Source organism: Oscarella lobularis, chromosome 18, assembly GCF_947507565.1.
Source record: "Oscarella lobularis chromosome 18, ooOscLobu1.1, whole genome shotgun sequence".
Classification (NCBI taxonomy): domain Eukaryota; kingdom Metazoa; phylum Porifera; class Homoscleromorpha; order Homosclerophorida; family Oscarellidae; genus Oscarella; species Oscarella lobularis.
The window spans coordinates 2,004,392-2,018,420 of NC_089192.1; the positions used below are offsets into that span (position 1 = coordinate 2,004,392).

The following is a 14,029-nucleotide window of genomic DNA, read 5'->3' on the forward strand; positions in this document are numbered from 1 at the left end:
TACATTTCAGGTGACCTTAGCTGATTCTTTTGGAAGCGTCGATTATAGCACATATATTCTCGAGACAAAAGGCAAACGTGAACCAAGGTCAAGTCAAAGTTCTTTACCACTCGACAGAATACCTTGACTAAATGAAAAGAAGGCGGCAAGCATTGGCTTACGATCAGCTCTAGCGCTGCTTGATCAGCTACCCAGCCGGTGAGAGGAATAACAAATGCAAGCAAAGGCGTAAGGAACAGCAGATAAAATTCCATTCTAAAAGAATAAAGGAGATTAAAGTATAAATATTTATTTTATACATTTAAATACATTTGTTATATGCTAGAACTGATTTGAGAAACGATGAAACGTCGGCGAGAAGTGTATAGAAACCCCGATTGTTGAAAAATAACTGCCCAGACGGCCGGTGACGTCAGAATTTGATAAACGGAGACATCCTAGAAAAATCATTTCTATTTTTCTTGGAATTTTGGACTCAAGTTCCCTTTTTTTACGTTGCTTGTCTCCCTTCGCTTTCGAATCTCTTCATCGCGTATCGACGATTCGATGTAGTCTCGCTCTTCGGCGCTGATTCGCGGATGACTACGAGGCGAACTATGCACGAGAAACCGAAGAATACACCAAATCAAACCACCCAGAGTACCTTATTAGATAAAATACCAGGCAAGAAACCCTAGTAGTGCTACACTAGTACACATAAGAAAGAAAGGAATACTATGAGAGACTCCCTTTACCACTAAAACCCTCTAGACGATAGGTTTTCAAAAAGCGTCTAAGCAAATAAAGTTAATTATAACGTCTACTTGCTGAAACGTATTCCAAGCACATACGGGTCTTCATTACGTATGGGGGATTTGTCAATGACAGAGTCAATCAACAATTAACAAAATTTATTAATTTGATTAAATTCTCACCTGCAATAGCGGCGGCGTACCGCTTCCGTTTGATTAAAATTAGACCAATCGGCGAGCGAGAATTTAATTGCGTTATACGCGTAGAAAAATAAATATTCCCCACGACGTGCAGGAGCCGGCTAAATTGGGCGTTAGACCGTGGAAAAGGGGATGCGTTTGAATAGAGATCAATAACGATGTCGATTTAACTTGTAGAGACCTCGAACGCCGTCCGTTCGAATAATGTTTCGTAAAGCATCGAACGTGTTTCGGTATTGAGGTCGAGACGAGTCGAGACATTCGTTTACTAGATTTCGAGATCGTTTTGACGAGATCGAGGGGATATTGCAGTAGATTCGAGGCGAAACCACCGGTTACGAGGTTTTCTAGCCTCGCAAAGCCTTTTGTTCATGACGAAATGGAATCCTCGTCCGGGAAGCCGACGTCAATTTCCGGTCCCGGATAAGAGCACACGTGGGTGAGCAATAAACAAATAACCAAAAACGTCTAACCAAAGAACAGATAAGAACGTATTTAAGAAACGATAATAATCGAAGATTCGTCATCGACGAGCAGACGCTCGCTCGTTTTCCTCCCTCCGCCGGCAGCCCACCACTGCAGTTTCCCGGATGCCAATATCAAATATGTGGCAGCCCCAAATAAATTGATTTCTCCAATCAAAAAGAAGACATTCCGCCATTGAATTTTTAAAGCCTAATAATACACACATAGATTATTAACATGTTTGCGATGACTTACATGGGATCCAGGTGGAGCGGAGGTCATCGCATTCGTCACATATGGACTAAAAATTCCAGCGATTGTACCAAAAGTATTACTTATACCTAAAATAATGCCGGAGTAACGCGGAGCGATGTCCAAGTAGTTGATTCCTGCTCCGGAGAAGGTCACTCCACCGAGACTGACACCGAGACAAAGGTGCACTGTAGCAATTGTTTTGCTACTCGTATACGTTGCTAATATGGGAAAAATCGCCAGGCAAATCATACCTTAATTAATCGATTACTTAAATAAATATTATTGATTTGTATTAGTAGTGTACCAAGGACTTGAGCCAATTTTCTAATTGCTGTTGTAGACATGATGGATTTTCTTCTACAAATATCAACAAGCCAGCTAGAAATAACTATGACGACAACCATAAGCACATATGGAAGTGCAGAAAAAAACCCGTCCTTTAGAAAAAAACAATAGATTTAATAATAAGAAAAATGTAATCTACATCTGTTATATTGAAGTTGAGAACGTCGTTGAAGAAGGAGGGAAGACAGGTGAGAAGAGCGTAGTAGCCAAACAATCCACAGAAAGAATTAGTAAAAATAGCCCATACGGGCCACGAAGTGAATATCTCTCGGATTGGTATGCGAGTATCTGAGCCCTAAAGAATATAGAAGAAAATAATGATTTTATTTATTGATTGATTCTTGCTTTGAGAATGTTTTGTTCTGCTATTTCTCCCGCTACTTCTTCTGATATTTCTGTTTCGATGTAAATGCGCTCGGATGTGTCAATACGCGGATGTTTGTCCGGTGAATTGAAGGCGAAAAAAAGCCACGTGACCCACCACACGATCCCCAGACAACCTTTTGCGAAAAATAAAAAACAAATACCAATAAATATATAACAATTTATATATACCTAATACATAAAAGACGGAAGGCCACTTAGATCCGTGTGGGGGAGAGGGAAAACCGTGTTGACACAATAGGCCACTGATTGGCATGGCAACGATAGTGCCAAACATAGCTCCTTTAGTATTAATTAGTGATATAGAATTGATTATTAATTTTGTACCTACCTGAAAATGCTATGTTGCTCAATATTGTTCTTTCCAAGGGAGGAACCCAATGACTCAACATCTCAAACAAAGCAGGATAACTAACACCCTTAATTTATTAAATGATTAATATTATTAAATTTGAATTGATTTATTTTACTTCGCCTATTCCTTCGCCTATTCGAATTGCGACTAAAAGCCAGGGACTTTGGTAAGCGGCCAAGGGAGTCAATAGAGTGAGAATTGTCGTGCAAAGACAACCGATTCCAAAAACGTGTTTGCCGCCGTATTTTCGCGCCAAAAATCCTCCGGAATGTTCGTAATCGCGTACCCGTAGAAAAACGACGCAAGGACCACTCCTAATTAGGTCACGTGATATGGATCTAGACACACAAGTGTTCGAAAACGCTTTTTTTTTCTTACCTTTTGTATTCGAAGACCACTTCAGTTCGGACTAAATAATAGAGTGACTAGATATCGCGAAGCGAATTGGGTGCGCCTACTTGCATTCGAACGATCGCAACGCTCAGATTAACGCGCAAAGCGTAAACGTTAGCCAAGCCAAAAAAGGCGAGCAAAGCGAGGACATAGCGTGCCGGTGGATAGCGCATTCGTTCAGCCGTTCGGTCACAGAGATGATAAGGGGTTAAAAGAGTTATGCGTGAGACTTTTGTGCGCCGCTTTCGGAACCACAAAGTACATTCTAACACTAGCCTAAAGACGTCAAAGTGCAACTGACATCTTCAAAAGCATCTTATTTAATCTATGGTTCTACTCAGTGAGAAAGTACGATCACTTATAGCAACAAATTAATGAAGCGGCCCTGCTTTGAATAGGACTCTTGCTAGTAATGCGACGAAACTTTTTACCTTTCGATGTTGGTGATGACGACGTTGTCGAGTCCATTTCCACTAACGTTTGAGGATGCATTTGCGTAACGACGACAGATGGTACGGCCGTACGTAAAAGGCGTCTCGATCGAAAGTAATGAGGTAAACGCCTATTTCCTGCCCTAACGGCCTGAAAGTCTCCAGAGCTGCTAAGAATACCCTTTTCTGTGGATGTAACCTGAATCATCGCTTTCTATTCACTCATGTGATACTACATATTACTTCAGAAAAAAAATAGACCACTAGAAAGAGGGGCGTGTAAAGCTCATTTTGAGACTTGACTTCCAGTATGTCCTATGTAACTAAGGTAACAGTGCAGCCCTTGACGAACTCAGAAGACGGCCCCGCCACTTTTCTTTGCCTTCAACTGTACGTTTGAAACTTTTACATAGATCTTTTTAAACTAGGGGTTTGAACCAAGGGCTACAACCAAAAGGCATGAATTCTAATCGGGGTTACGAGTTTTCGTTCGTTACAATTCCATCAATTAATAGATGAGACTGCGTAACAAAAATGCCAACTCAATTGCACAATAACTGTTGCTTAGAAACTCGAGTCAAAGTTCCTCGGAATGAAACTAATACAGTGTCGCTTTATCAATTGGGAGGCGTTGTAGCACTAATATAACATGGTAGCTCTCTAATGCCCCGAGCTTCACTGCCTCTTGTGACGACACGCGTTCATTGGAACCACGTGCCCACGACAAACGGCTTTTCCTCCGACTACAAAGGGCGCTACAAGAGCCGCTCGCTCGACGAAACACACAATTAAATACCAATTTGAAACCGATAACCTAATCGAGGAGAAAATCTATCGTGGGCCAATTAATTAAAAAATTTTAGTGGGTTTAGTTACTAAAAATAAGTCCTGACTATCTTGATGCATGGTCGGGATGCGCTTGGGGAGCCGGCGGCCTAAGGGGTCACACACATACGAACATCTAAATAACTAACTGCGTAGAACTAGAAATTGAGACTACAATATCCCAACTCGCCTGCGACGTCCCTTTGCTCGGTTGAGCTGTCGATCTCGACTTTACTGAGAAATTCTGACGACACATCATGACATGCGAGCCGGCGTTGAGAAACTTCGCTGGATAAAGCGCGATCGTTGGTTTCTCATCCAAGTAGCAGGCGCAGCATTAGATCGAGTCGGCTGAGTCGGGAGAAAAGACGCACAAGACGCGAGGATTAGCGAGGTTTCTTTCGAAGAATACCACTATGCTCATTAACAATCCCTGTAAGTTTTGTAAGGGCCAGCTGGTAGCATTCTCGTGGTTTCTTAGTGGGCACATTTCAAAGAAAAGGATTCTTCCGGTTAGTTTTCCATAGAAAAATGACCCCCCCCCCCCCCCCCCCCCCCCCCAGTCAGTTTTTCATGGAAAAATGATCCCCCGGGTCACTTTTCTATGGAAAATTGACCCCATTAGGTGGACCTCTTTTTACAGGGGGGCATAGAAAAGTGACAGGGGTCATTGGAAAGGTGATCCGGGGGAGGGGTCATTTTTCCATGGAAAACTGACCCGGGGGGTCACTCGTTTAGGGGGGTCTAAATTTTCATGACAGGCCACAAGGGACCCTTCCTCCGCGCGAAGACCCTAAATCGGCCAAAAAATTCCCTCTCAAATCGACTGACGACATTTCAAAGGTCTGCAAAAGAAGAAATCGCTCAGAACGGTTCGAGTCACGTGCTCTTCGAGAAAAAGATACAGCCGGAAGACGACCAAAAAACCCCATTTGGCAGCCTCGAACAATCGATAAAAGCCGTTTCGAGTGCCGCACGACACGCTGAGCACACGAAATCGGCGAAAGCAGACGACTTCGTTTGTCAAAGTCGGTTTTTCTTACCTCCGCTTCTTTCTTCCTGTGCTGCGCGTTGCTTCGCAGCCTTTGCTCAAGCGTTGCGCAGCATCTAGCGCCTCATCGGAGTGTCGCTTTGCTTCTGGGTCTTGTGCAGCGACAGTTTCACTCGTTCGACTTGTAACCCACATACGGGAAGGTCTGACGTTTTAGTCGCCCGTCAATGCCCCGCCTTAGACGCTATGGAAGCCAAGACCTTTTATTTGTCGAAAAGGAAGAACGTCATGCACACAGCTAGAGTCAATACTGGTATTTCAACACGGTTTACGCTCAAGGTGGTGAGGAATATGGGCGAACGGTGAGGCATGTGGGCGAACTCAGAATTAGTCAAATGACGCTGCATGCTAGGAAGCTATTCCGTTCTACAAAAGGTGGCCAAATACCAATAGGAAATATCCACTAACAGACCCCATACTTGAGGACTAATAAGTGCGCTCATCATGCATTTATGGAGAGACGTCGGAGTCTGTTTGAAAAAGCAATTCTATTCCCCACGACGCAATTGATCTTTAAGTTAGTATCCGGTAGTACGGTATATAAGAAAGGAACTGAAGGCACTCAGGTTATCTAAATCCTTCATTCACTCATGGCAAGACAGATAGTAGTGGTGGCTTTCTTTGCCTGTTTCCTTCTACTTTCAACGTACGCCAGCCCGATCCAGGAGAAAGAAATGATTCATGTCATTCGTCGAGGACGATTGGCGACTACTTCACACTCAAAGTCTGTCCTAGAAGAAAAACAACCATTGAAAGATGTTAAAAGCAATGGAGCGAAAAACTGGGCAATCGCCGTCAATCGGAGCAACGCAACACTGTAAGGCACTAATGAAGAGAAATTTTTTTCGTTACACCGTAAGTGTTTGTTAAAGGGTTTGGGACGATACCGAAGGGGTGGATATCGTTTCTAACGTTCGTGTCGCCTTGGTGCCGCTAAGATTACATGCAATGTCTTCCAAAAGTTAAGGCTCTGACTTGCATTGGAATCAAACTGCTTTGTAGGTTTACGGTCATTTTTTGTCGTTGCGTGTAACATAGAATCAAATTAGGATATATGTCTAGTTCCTGTGTTAAGTTTTACTTTCACCCACTGGACTGACTCATCGCTCTATTTGGTTCTCCTAAAACTCGCGCATTGCCTGAAACAGTTCTGTATGCCATATCTTCACCATATACTACACTTTGCGGACACCATGCTGCATTTAATCTGCTTACCCAAAAGTAACTAGAATAGATGGCAATACAGCGTGCGCATAGCAACACATAGATATACCACGAGAACGTCACAGCAGACTGCTAGTACGTTTTTTCATCACTTCATCTCTAACAGCAAGATCTAACTAGAGCAAGACTTCCCAGCTGTACCGTTGCAACAACTGTGAACGGTAACGAACGTACTGTCATAGTAACCATCGTACGAGCCCCCGGCGCACGAATAGCAGACATTACTGCACCCGTCCTTTTTGTAGACAAACTTCAGAATCTGTGGCTTATTGTAATTCTGCTGAGTAAAAGTCAATTTTTGAGGAACGACGTCAAAACAGCTGTCGCCGCAGTCGCAATATCCGCCACAGAGCGAGAATGAAACGGTGACGTTGTCCCAAGCTGGAGGATAAGTCAGGAAGAAGGTCATGTTGTCACTACTGTCGGGCGTTGTATAGAAGAATTCGCGGTCTGTGTTGCTGCCTGTTCCAACGTCTAAATTTGTACAGTTCTTCATCCAATTTTTAGGCAGCAGAGAATCGATGTCAATCCGAGGCTCGCCCGGAGTGAGATCCATTTCCGTGATGAGATCCTCGGTAGGATTAAACGTGCCCGATTTGCCGGGATGGTAGTGCTCCGCCCAGACAGGTATACCTGTCTCGGAGTGGGCCAAGACGGTCACGTTATCCGGTTGGGCGGACACGACTGTCTGCATTTTGGTGTACCACACGTCGACAGCGTACGACCAGAATTTCTTTGAGCCCAGATACTTCATGCCTGGACACACGTAATATCCAACGCACGTGTAGTCATCGGAGGCAAATCCCATCATTTCAGCAAAGCCAACCGGATAGCCGGTTAAGAATGTGTTTCTGCCTGTGTATTGGCAACGTTTACCGAGCTGAATGCTGAGTCTTCCCTTGTAGGGAAGACTTCCTGGAAGGGCGCCTGGAGGATCTGTCATGAGCACGTACATACCGTCAGCTATGCAAAGACAAGGGCGTTATAAATTAATTAGATTATACCCAGAGAGGAAGTGGATTTGTACCGATATACTGCCCCGTTTGATTGATGAAGGCTTTGTACTGGTGCTTGCCCTTGGCATCGACCCACCTCGAGACGTAGACTTCTGAAAGAGTAAGGCCTTCTTCGGTCGATGTGATGGTGCTCGAGAAGTTCGCCGGGAAGTTTGGGTAGATCAAGGCCACGGCTACTGCCGGAACAACAAAGGCCCAAAGAAGAAGGCTTTTGCGAATTGAACGTGCTTGCATTGATCAGCCCGATGAAAGGAAAGACAAAGGAATGACGCTGCTCACGCACTTACGGCCTCCTACCTTGTGACACAATGTCCTTGTGACACGCGAGCTGCATTGATATAAATGCAACCGCAGTCACACCTCTAAAGCCGATCATATTTTTGGCGACGGTTTCTGCTTATGTTGTGAAGCGACGGAGGCTTATCAGAAAACGTAGGAAAGGCGTCGACGGTATCAAAGGAAGTTCTAAGTAAACATATAACTCTCGAAACCGAAACTTGCCTGCTGATCGAGTATGCACCATCGCAAATCCGTTCATCGTAGCGTGTCTGTGGAACTTGAGCATCTTTCTAGGTGAGGAACTCTGTTAGTCGTTTTATTCTCCACGGCGGAGCGGAACCAGGAAAAGTGAATCTCAGTCGTACGTATTATACGGGTTTTGTGAACCGCGTATTTCAGACATTTTGTCCGGCCGTTATAAGCATGGAAACCGACTAAATTACGCACACGCAATCTCGGAATTTTCAAAAAAACTGGTCCGTGGCCATGGCCTGACTGTACGGCCTTGTTGGAATCTTTCCCCAAAACAGCCGACGGCAGGGTCATGAATATAGCTCTCGTTCACCCTGTGTTCCGAGTCAGCGTCATTCTGTGTACTCACTACTGCGAGAGAAATCCAGAACAAACCAAATACGGGGTTCATGTTCGATCATGAAGCCCGTAACTAAAGGCTTGTGTAACACGGCGTGGGGGAGGCGGCTTTGGATTTCTCCTTTATTCTAGCTTGCTCACACACAGATACACGCGTTCAACTCTACGACTCTAACACGACTGTCCCAATTATCCTAACTACCAATCATATGTCTTCCTATTCCTACCTAATTAGCAACTACCCCCCACCCCCTACTGCTACATCCCTCCCTTCTAAGTTTGGCGCGTCCCCTGCGCCACATCATCAGCATCTCAACACGACATACGTACAGCCCTCCAGCAATCCAGCTTCTCGTCGGCACCTCAGCATACAGCTCAGCTCAGCGCACAATCCCAGCTCACAGACTCGGACACACTCACAACACAGATACGAACACACACACAGTCACACGTTCTACGCTTACGACTACGACTCCCGGCTACAACACTTACTGCTCGTCGTCGCTCTCGAAGTCGACAACGTAATCACGAAGCCTGACTGGCGGTCCAGCATTTCGACGTGGTCTGGCTTCCACCATCGGCGCCGCTTCCGCTCCGTCTTCGTCTGCTTCCTCTCCCTCAGAATCCGGCTCGCTTTCCAGCTCTTCGTCTTCGTCGTTGATATCAGTCAGCTCGTCTTCCAGCAGTTCCACTAACGGATCCTCTCGTCGCCCTCGTGCCGCTATTCTCGCCTCCGGCTCCTCGAAAATCACCTCGAAGTCGCCTTCATCTTCATCGTCTTCGGATTCGGAAACGGGGTCCCCTCGTCGTCGTCGCGATTCTTCTCTCTGCAGCGCCACCATCGAACTGCGGTCACACGCTTCCAAACGACCCATCTGTACGCGCTGCGCCGAACCACCTCCAATCGGCCGTATCTTCGCGTCAACGGCGTCGTAAACGCGCTCCACGACGAACGGTCCTTCCCAATGACGCGACAGCTTCTCTGCCTGGCCTCGCTTCACGCTCGGGACGTAAAGGTAAACGACGTCGCCCTCTTCGAATGCCGAAACCTCACTCATTCGCTCATCGTAGCTTCGTTCGCGCTCGGCTTTCATAACAGCAATTCTCTTCGTCGCTAGCGCTCCGCCCGGCTTTTCGGCTGATCCCTTAGCGTGTCTCTTTGGAGATTCCTTTGCGTGATCCTCAGCTGCAGCCGATTCCCGTTTTGCTCCGACGACCATTTTGGGACGAGATAGCTGGCCTGCGGCTCTCTTCGATTCGCGACTCTTGACCGACGAAGCATTCGACGCTCTTTTCGTCACCTCTTCGGCGAAGACCTTCCGATTCCCTTTGATCACTCGTTTTGCCTGCTTCCGCGACGCTCTCAGATCTTCAATCTCTTCCTGAAGCTCGCTGCACTTCCTCTTCGCTCTTGCTCTCGACTCCTCGAGACTCTTCCGTGCTTTGACTTCGTCATCATACGCGGCTTGCATCCTTCGACATTGAAGCTGAAGATCTTTCACCGCCTTAGCTAGATCATCAGACACTTTTCTGGATCCCTCCAACCGGCAACGCATCTCCTTCAATTCTTTATCAGCGCGACTCCTCTGCTTAACCAGCTCCTTTTTAGCGCGTAGCTCTTCGCTCACCGTCTCTTGCAGCGTTTCGAGTTGTCGGGCAAAGCTTCCCAGCATTCGCCCATCCACTTTTGCTACCAGCTCTTCTCTCGGCGGTGTCGGCGTCTCCAAACTGATCCTTCCTGCATTCCACCATAGCTCTCCTGTTCCCGTGTCGATCTTTACACCGCGCGGCCTCATGAAATCAAGTCCAATAATTGGGTTCGCCAAAAGAGCGCTCGTTACCCAAAACTCGTGTCTCGCTTCCAGCTCGCCAATCTTCACTACCATTTCGCAGCAGCCGATAATCGGAATCTCTCCTCCTGCAGCCGCTCGTACTATGCTTCGTGGGGTCGCCAGCTTCATCGCATTTTTGTCAGCGAACGAACGCGAGCACAATGAAACAGTTGCGCCGGTATCAATCAGGTAGGCGGCGTGAGACGTGCCAATTTTTCCTACCGCGATAAGCGGATCGACGACGGCGCACGCGATGATCGGCCCGTTTGCTTCGCCTCGTCGCGTTTCCACATTCACAACCGAAACCTTGTGTTCCGTGATCCCTCCGTTTCCTTGCCGCTTTTCTCTCGGACATTGCCTCGCAATGTGGCCTACTTCGTTGCAATTGAAACAACGGCGCCCGTCTCGCACAGAACAATTTCCAACGTAATGCCCGGTCTGTCCGCAACGGTAGCAAACCTGCTCGCCCGCATTCAACGATTCTGCTGCGTTCGATGTCGGCAGCGCTCTTCCCAGCGCGATCTGTTCGATTAACAGCTCCAGACGTGTCATTCGCTCATGCAGGTCGGCGCCGTCACTTTCAGCACCAACCGAAGCCACTCGTCTCTTGCCAACGACACCTCTCGACAGGGCGGCGGCGGCGCGAAATCCGCCTTGTTGACTTCCACGCAGCGGCGGTCGTCGTTCCCATCCCGGTCGCGCGGCAGCAGCGTCTTCTTCTTCCCGGCGGCGATCTTCCAGCAAACGCAAGTCCTCCGTTTTCTCTATTGTCGCTTCGAACGTGGCGGGCGGATTCACTTCCAATTCATATCGCAGCGAGCTCGGCAGTCCGGCGACAAAACGTTGCATCAGCTGATCTTCTCTCGTTGCTCGGTCGAGCGTCGGCATTGCGCGTTCCAGTAGCTTCTCCAGGTCGTGCGCGTATTCATCCACTGATTCACACCCGCGTCGGAATTTTCGCGCCTCCAGAAGTCGGTGCGCGTGCATTCTTTTCTCCCGCGTATTCGTCCCGAAAACTTTTCTCAATGCGGCGACGAGGTCGTCGTAGCCTTCAATTTCTTGCTCCTCGCAGTGCTCAAACACTACCCAAGCGCGGTCCTTCAGGTAGGTCGGCAAATACAGAAGGCGAGCGTCAGCGTCCCATCCGTACGCCGTCGCGCAAACCTCGAACCGCCGGAGCCAGCGGTCGAAGTTGCCGTCGCCGAATTTCTCAATCTTTATTGCGTCGCGATTAACGACGCGGACGATCGGCCGCGCAGCGGCTGCAGCGGCGTTGGCGTCGGCGTTTTCGTCGTTTTCATCCATCTCTTCGGAGCGTGCGAGGTCGAATCGCTGTCCTGTCACCAATGTAACACGGCGTGGGGGAGGCGGCTTTGGATTTCTCCTTTATTCTAGCTTGCTCACACACAGATACACGCGTTCAACTCTACGACTCTAACACGACTGTCCCAATTATCCTAACTACCAATCATATGTCTTCCTATTCCTACCTAATTAGCAACTACCCCCCACCCCCTACTGCTACACTTGTCCCGCTCTGTCCCACTCTGTCCCGCTCGCGTCAGTTGGTGTCTTTTGTGCTCTGTGGTGGGATGAGGACAAGTCGATCGCTGATGAATTTTTCGTTCATGTCTGCACTTATCCGGGCACTTGTTGGCGTCAAGGAACCGAGGACCCCGGACGTTTTCTGTACGAGTGAAAAGGGCCCTCTTAGTCCAGCTCTTGCTTGAAGCGAAGCGGAAGATGTGAGTCCGATCTCTTCCGCTTTGTTTGATTCAGGAATCTCGTCATCTACTCACGTTTCTGAATCGCGTGACCCTGAGACTGCCCGTATTGAAAACCGTTGGTCCTGCAACTTTCTGAAGCCAGACAAGATAGTCACCTGACCTGTGACGTCACGTGCATAAGCTCTATTGCCTTCAGCGCCAGTTGCTGCAAAAAACCGCCAGCATGCAAGCTCTGGTGTGAGTAATGGTAAACGCGGAAGAGAGTATAGCGCCAACGTAAGTTTGACGAACGGAGTTTAGTGAGGTCTCCAGCTGCATGAAATATGCTCGAGGGTCCAGCCCCTGGGTCCAGCCAGTGTTTGGTCCCGCGCGCGCTACGCACGGTCCCAAACTGGACCTCGTGACAGAGGGTGGGGTCAGATTATAGCAGCATCCAATCACCGGCGAGTATACAAGAATCCGTAGACTCGCCGGTGATTGACTGGAAGGCCGTTATTGCGTTATGATCGCGAGCGTCGCGCCGTTAAATAGCTCACCTAGAACCTTCCTTTCCAGGTTGTGTGAAGATTGCCTCTATTTACTCTACAACAGAAGACGTCAAAGACGAAGGCTTCTGTTTAGAAGAGATCGATATCGGACGCTGGCATTTCTATTTCCGTAAAAATAACTTGATTATTATGATTGCGAAGTCCTGCCTATCGACTTCGTGTGGGCTTCTATAAACAGCCTCGTCAAACCGCGATTCTTTCAGTACAGTACGCGAAGTTCTCCCAGTTGAGTGAAGATGAACAAGGTCGCTTGCATCATTATTCTGTCCGCTGTCTTTGGCGCTTACCAATTCACCGCCGTCCGATTCGTGTCGGATGAGCTCAAGTGTCAAGGCGAAGGCGAACCATGCAAGGCTGTGATCACGAATGGTACTTCGGTTGATCCACAGCCTGAAAATTGTTGTGAAGGATTGACATGCGCTGACATCGGAGAAGGTCCCAAGTGCAACAAACCACTCACTGAATGCTGGCCGCCTGGAACAAAATGCGAATGTTGGCCGACACACACCTGCAGCTCTTGCTGCAAAGAGACCAGCGGGTGCAACTGGGGTCGCTGGGCTAACTGCGGCGCTTAGATCCAACGGCGTGCAAGTTGATCCGTTGAGACAAGACTGCTACTTGATGTTTTTCGCTAGTGATTTTTTTCTGTATGCGAATTGATGTTTCTGTCATTCAGTATTGAAATAAAATTTCTGCAAGGAGTTTCAAAAATTTGTCGTTCTCCTTTTCAGAAAAAGTCCGCTAGCTATACATAGGTTATCCAAGAAAGAGGGCGTCGCATATTGTACTGAAAGCCTGGCTCGCTACTCGGTGTTTATTTTTAGCGCGAACCGACTGGTTCGCAATTAGATTGCTTGCTCCCTAACCTCCTCCTCCCTACTAGTCCCCAGACCCTCTCAAAGACACCCATACAACGGTGTCCCAGACAGGACCTAGGAGATAGGTTCCAATAGGAATGTCATGCTACGCATATATTCATACACCAAACATCGAGACGTCAAACGCGTCGTTACACCTACGCTGTAGCGTTAGGAAGCTACTCTGACATAGACTAAAAGCGGCGCGTAGACTCACTGAAACGAGATGCCGCGGCGAGTTATTCGCGCCGTCAGCTGCTACACTAAGGAAATTAAGGAAGACGCCACACATTCTCAATAGTCTAAGACAGCAATGTTGCGTCTGGTGTCTACAAATTCTGGGGACTATACCGGGTCCAATCGCTCATATGTACCAGAGCGTCAACAAAAGCGACAGTGGGTTTGCACATCCAAATAGTGGGTGTGCGAAATTGGTTTACTTTGGCTTCGCGGTCGTTTCGTTTAATTAGTCTCAACGGCACAATTACGCACAAGATTGGCCGACACGAGCCTAACTGA

General features: G+C 47.6%; 1 protein-coding gene, 1 long non-coding RNA gene and 1 pseudogene across 2 annotated transcripts; all 3 read right to left on the bottom strand.

The window, feature by feature from the left end:
* Positions 1 to 38: 38 nt before the first annotated feature.
* On the bottom strand, positions 39 to 1,312 carry LOC136197740 (uncharacterized). Its single transcript, XR_010672580.1, has 4 exons — positions 915 to 1,312; positions 495 to 594; positions 310 to 437; positions 39 to 255 (listed from the first exon to the last, which is right to left on the bottom strand). It is a non-coding gene; the product is annotated as an uncharacterized lncRNA (long non-coding RNA).
* Positions 1,313 to 1,368: 56 nt separating this feature from the next.
* Positions 1,369 to 3,302, bottom strand: LOC136198175 (sialin-like; annotated as a pseudogene).
* Positions 3,303 to 6,606: 3,304 nt separating this feature from the next.
* On the bottom strand, positions 6,607 to 8,625 carry LOC136197665 (uncharacterized). Its single transcript, XM_065987479.1, has 2 exons — positions 7,688 to 8,625; positions 6,607 to 7,623 (listed from the first exon to the last, which is right to left on the bottom strand). Exons 1-2 carry the CDS (start codon positions 7,908 to 7,910, stop codon positions 6,773 to 6,775), a joined length of 1,074 nt encoding a protein of 357 aa, XP_065843551.1. The 5' UTR covers positions 7,911 to 8,625; the 3' UTR covers positions 6,607 to 6,772.
* Positions 8,626 to 14,029: the final 5,404 nt, after the last annotated feature.

Coding starts and splice junctions, on each gene's coding strand:
- LOC136197665 (XM_065987479.1), bottom strand. CDS start 7,910: ATGCAAGCACGTTCAATTCGCAAAAGCCTTCTTCTTTGGGCCTTTGTT. Junction 7,624..7,687: donor TCAAACGGGGCAGTATATCG/GTACAAATCCAC, acceptor GTCTTTGCATAG/CTGACGGTATGTACGTGCTC.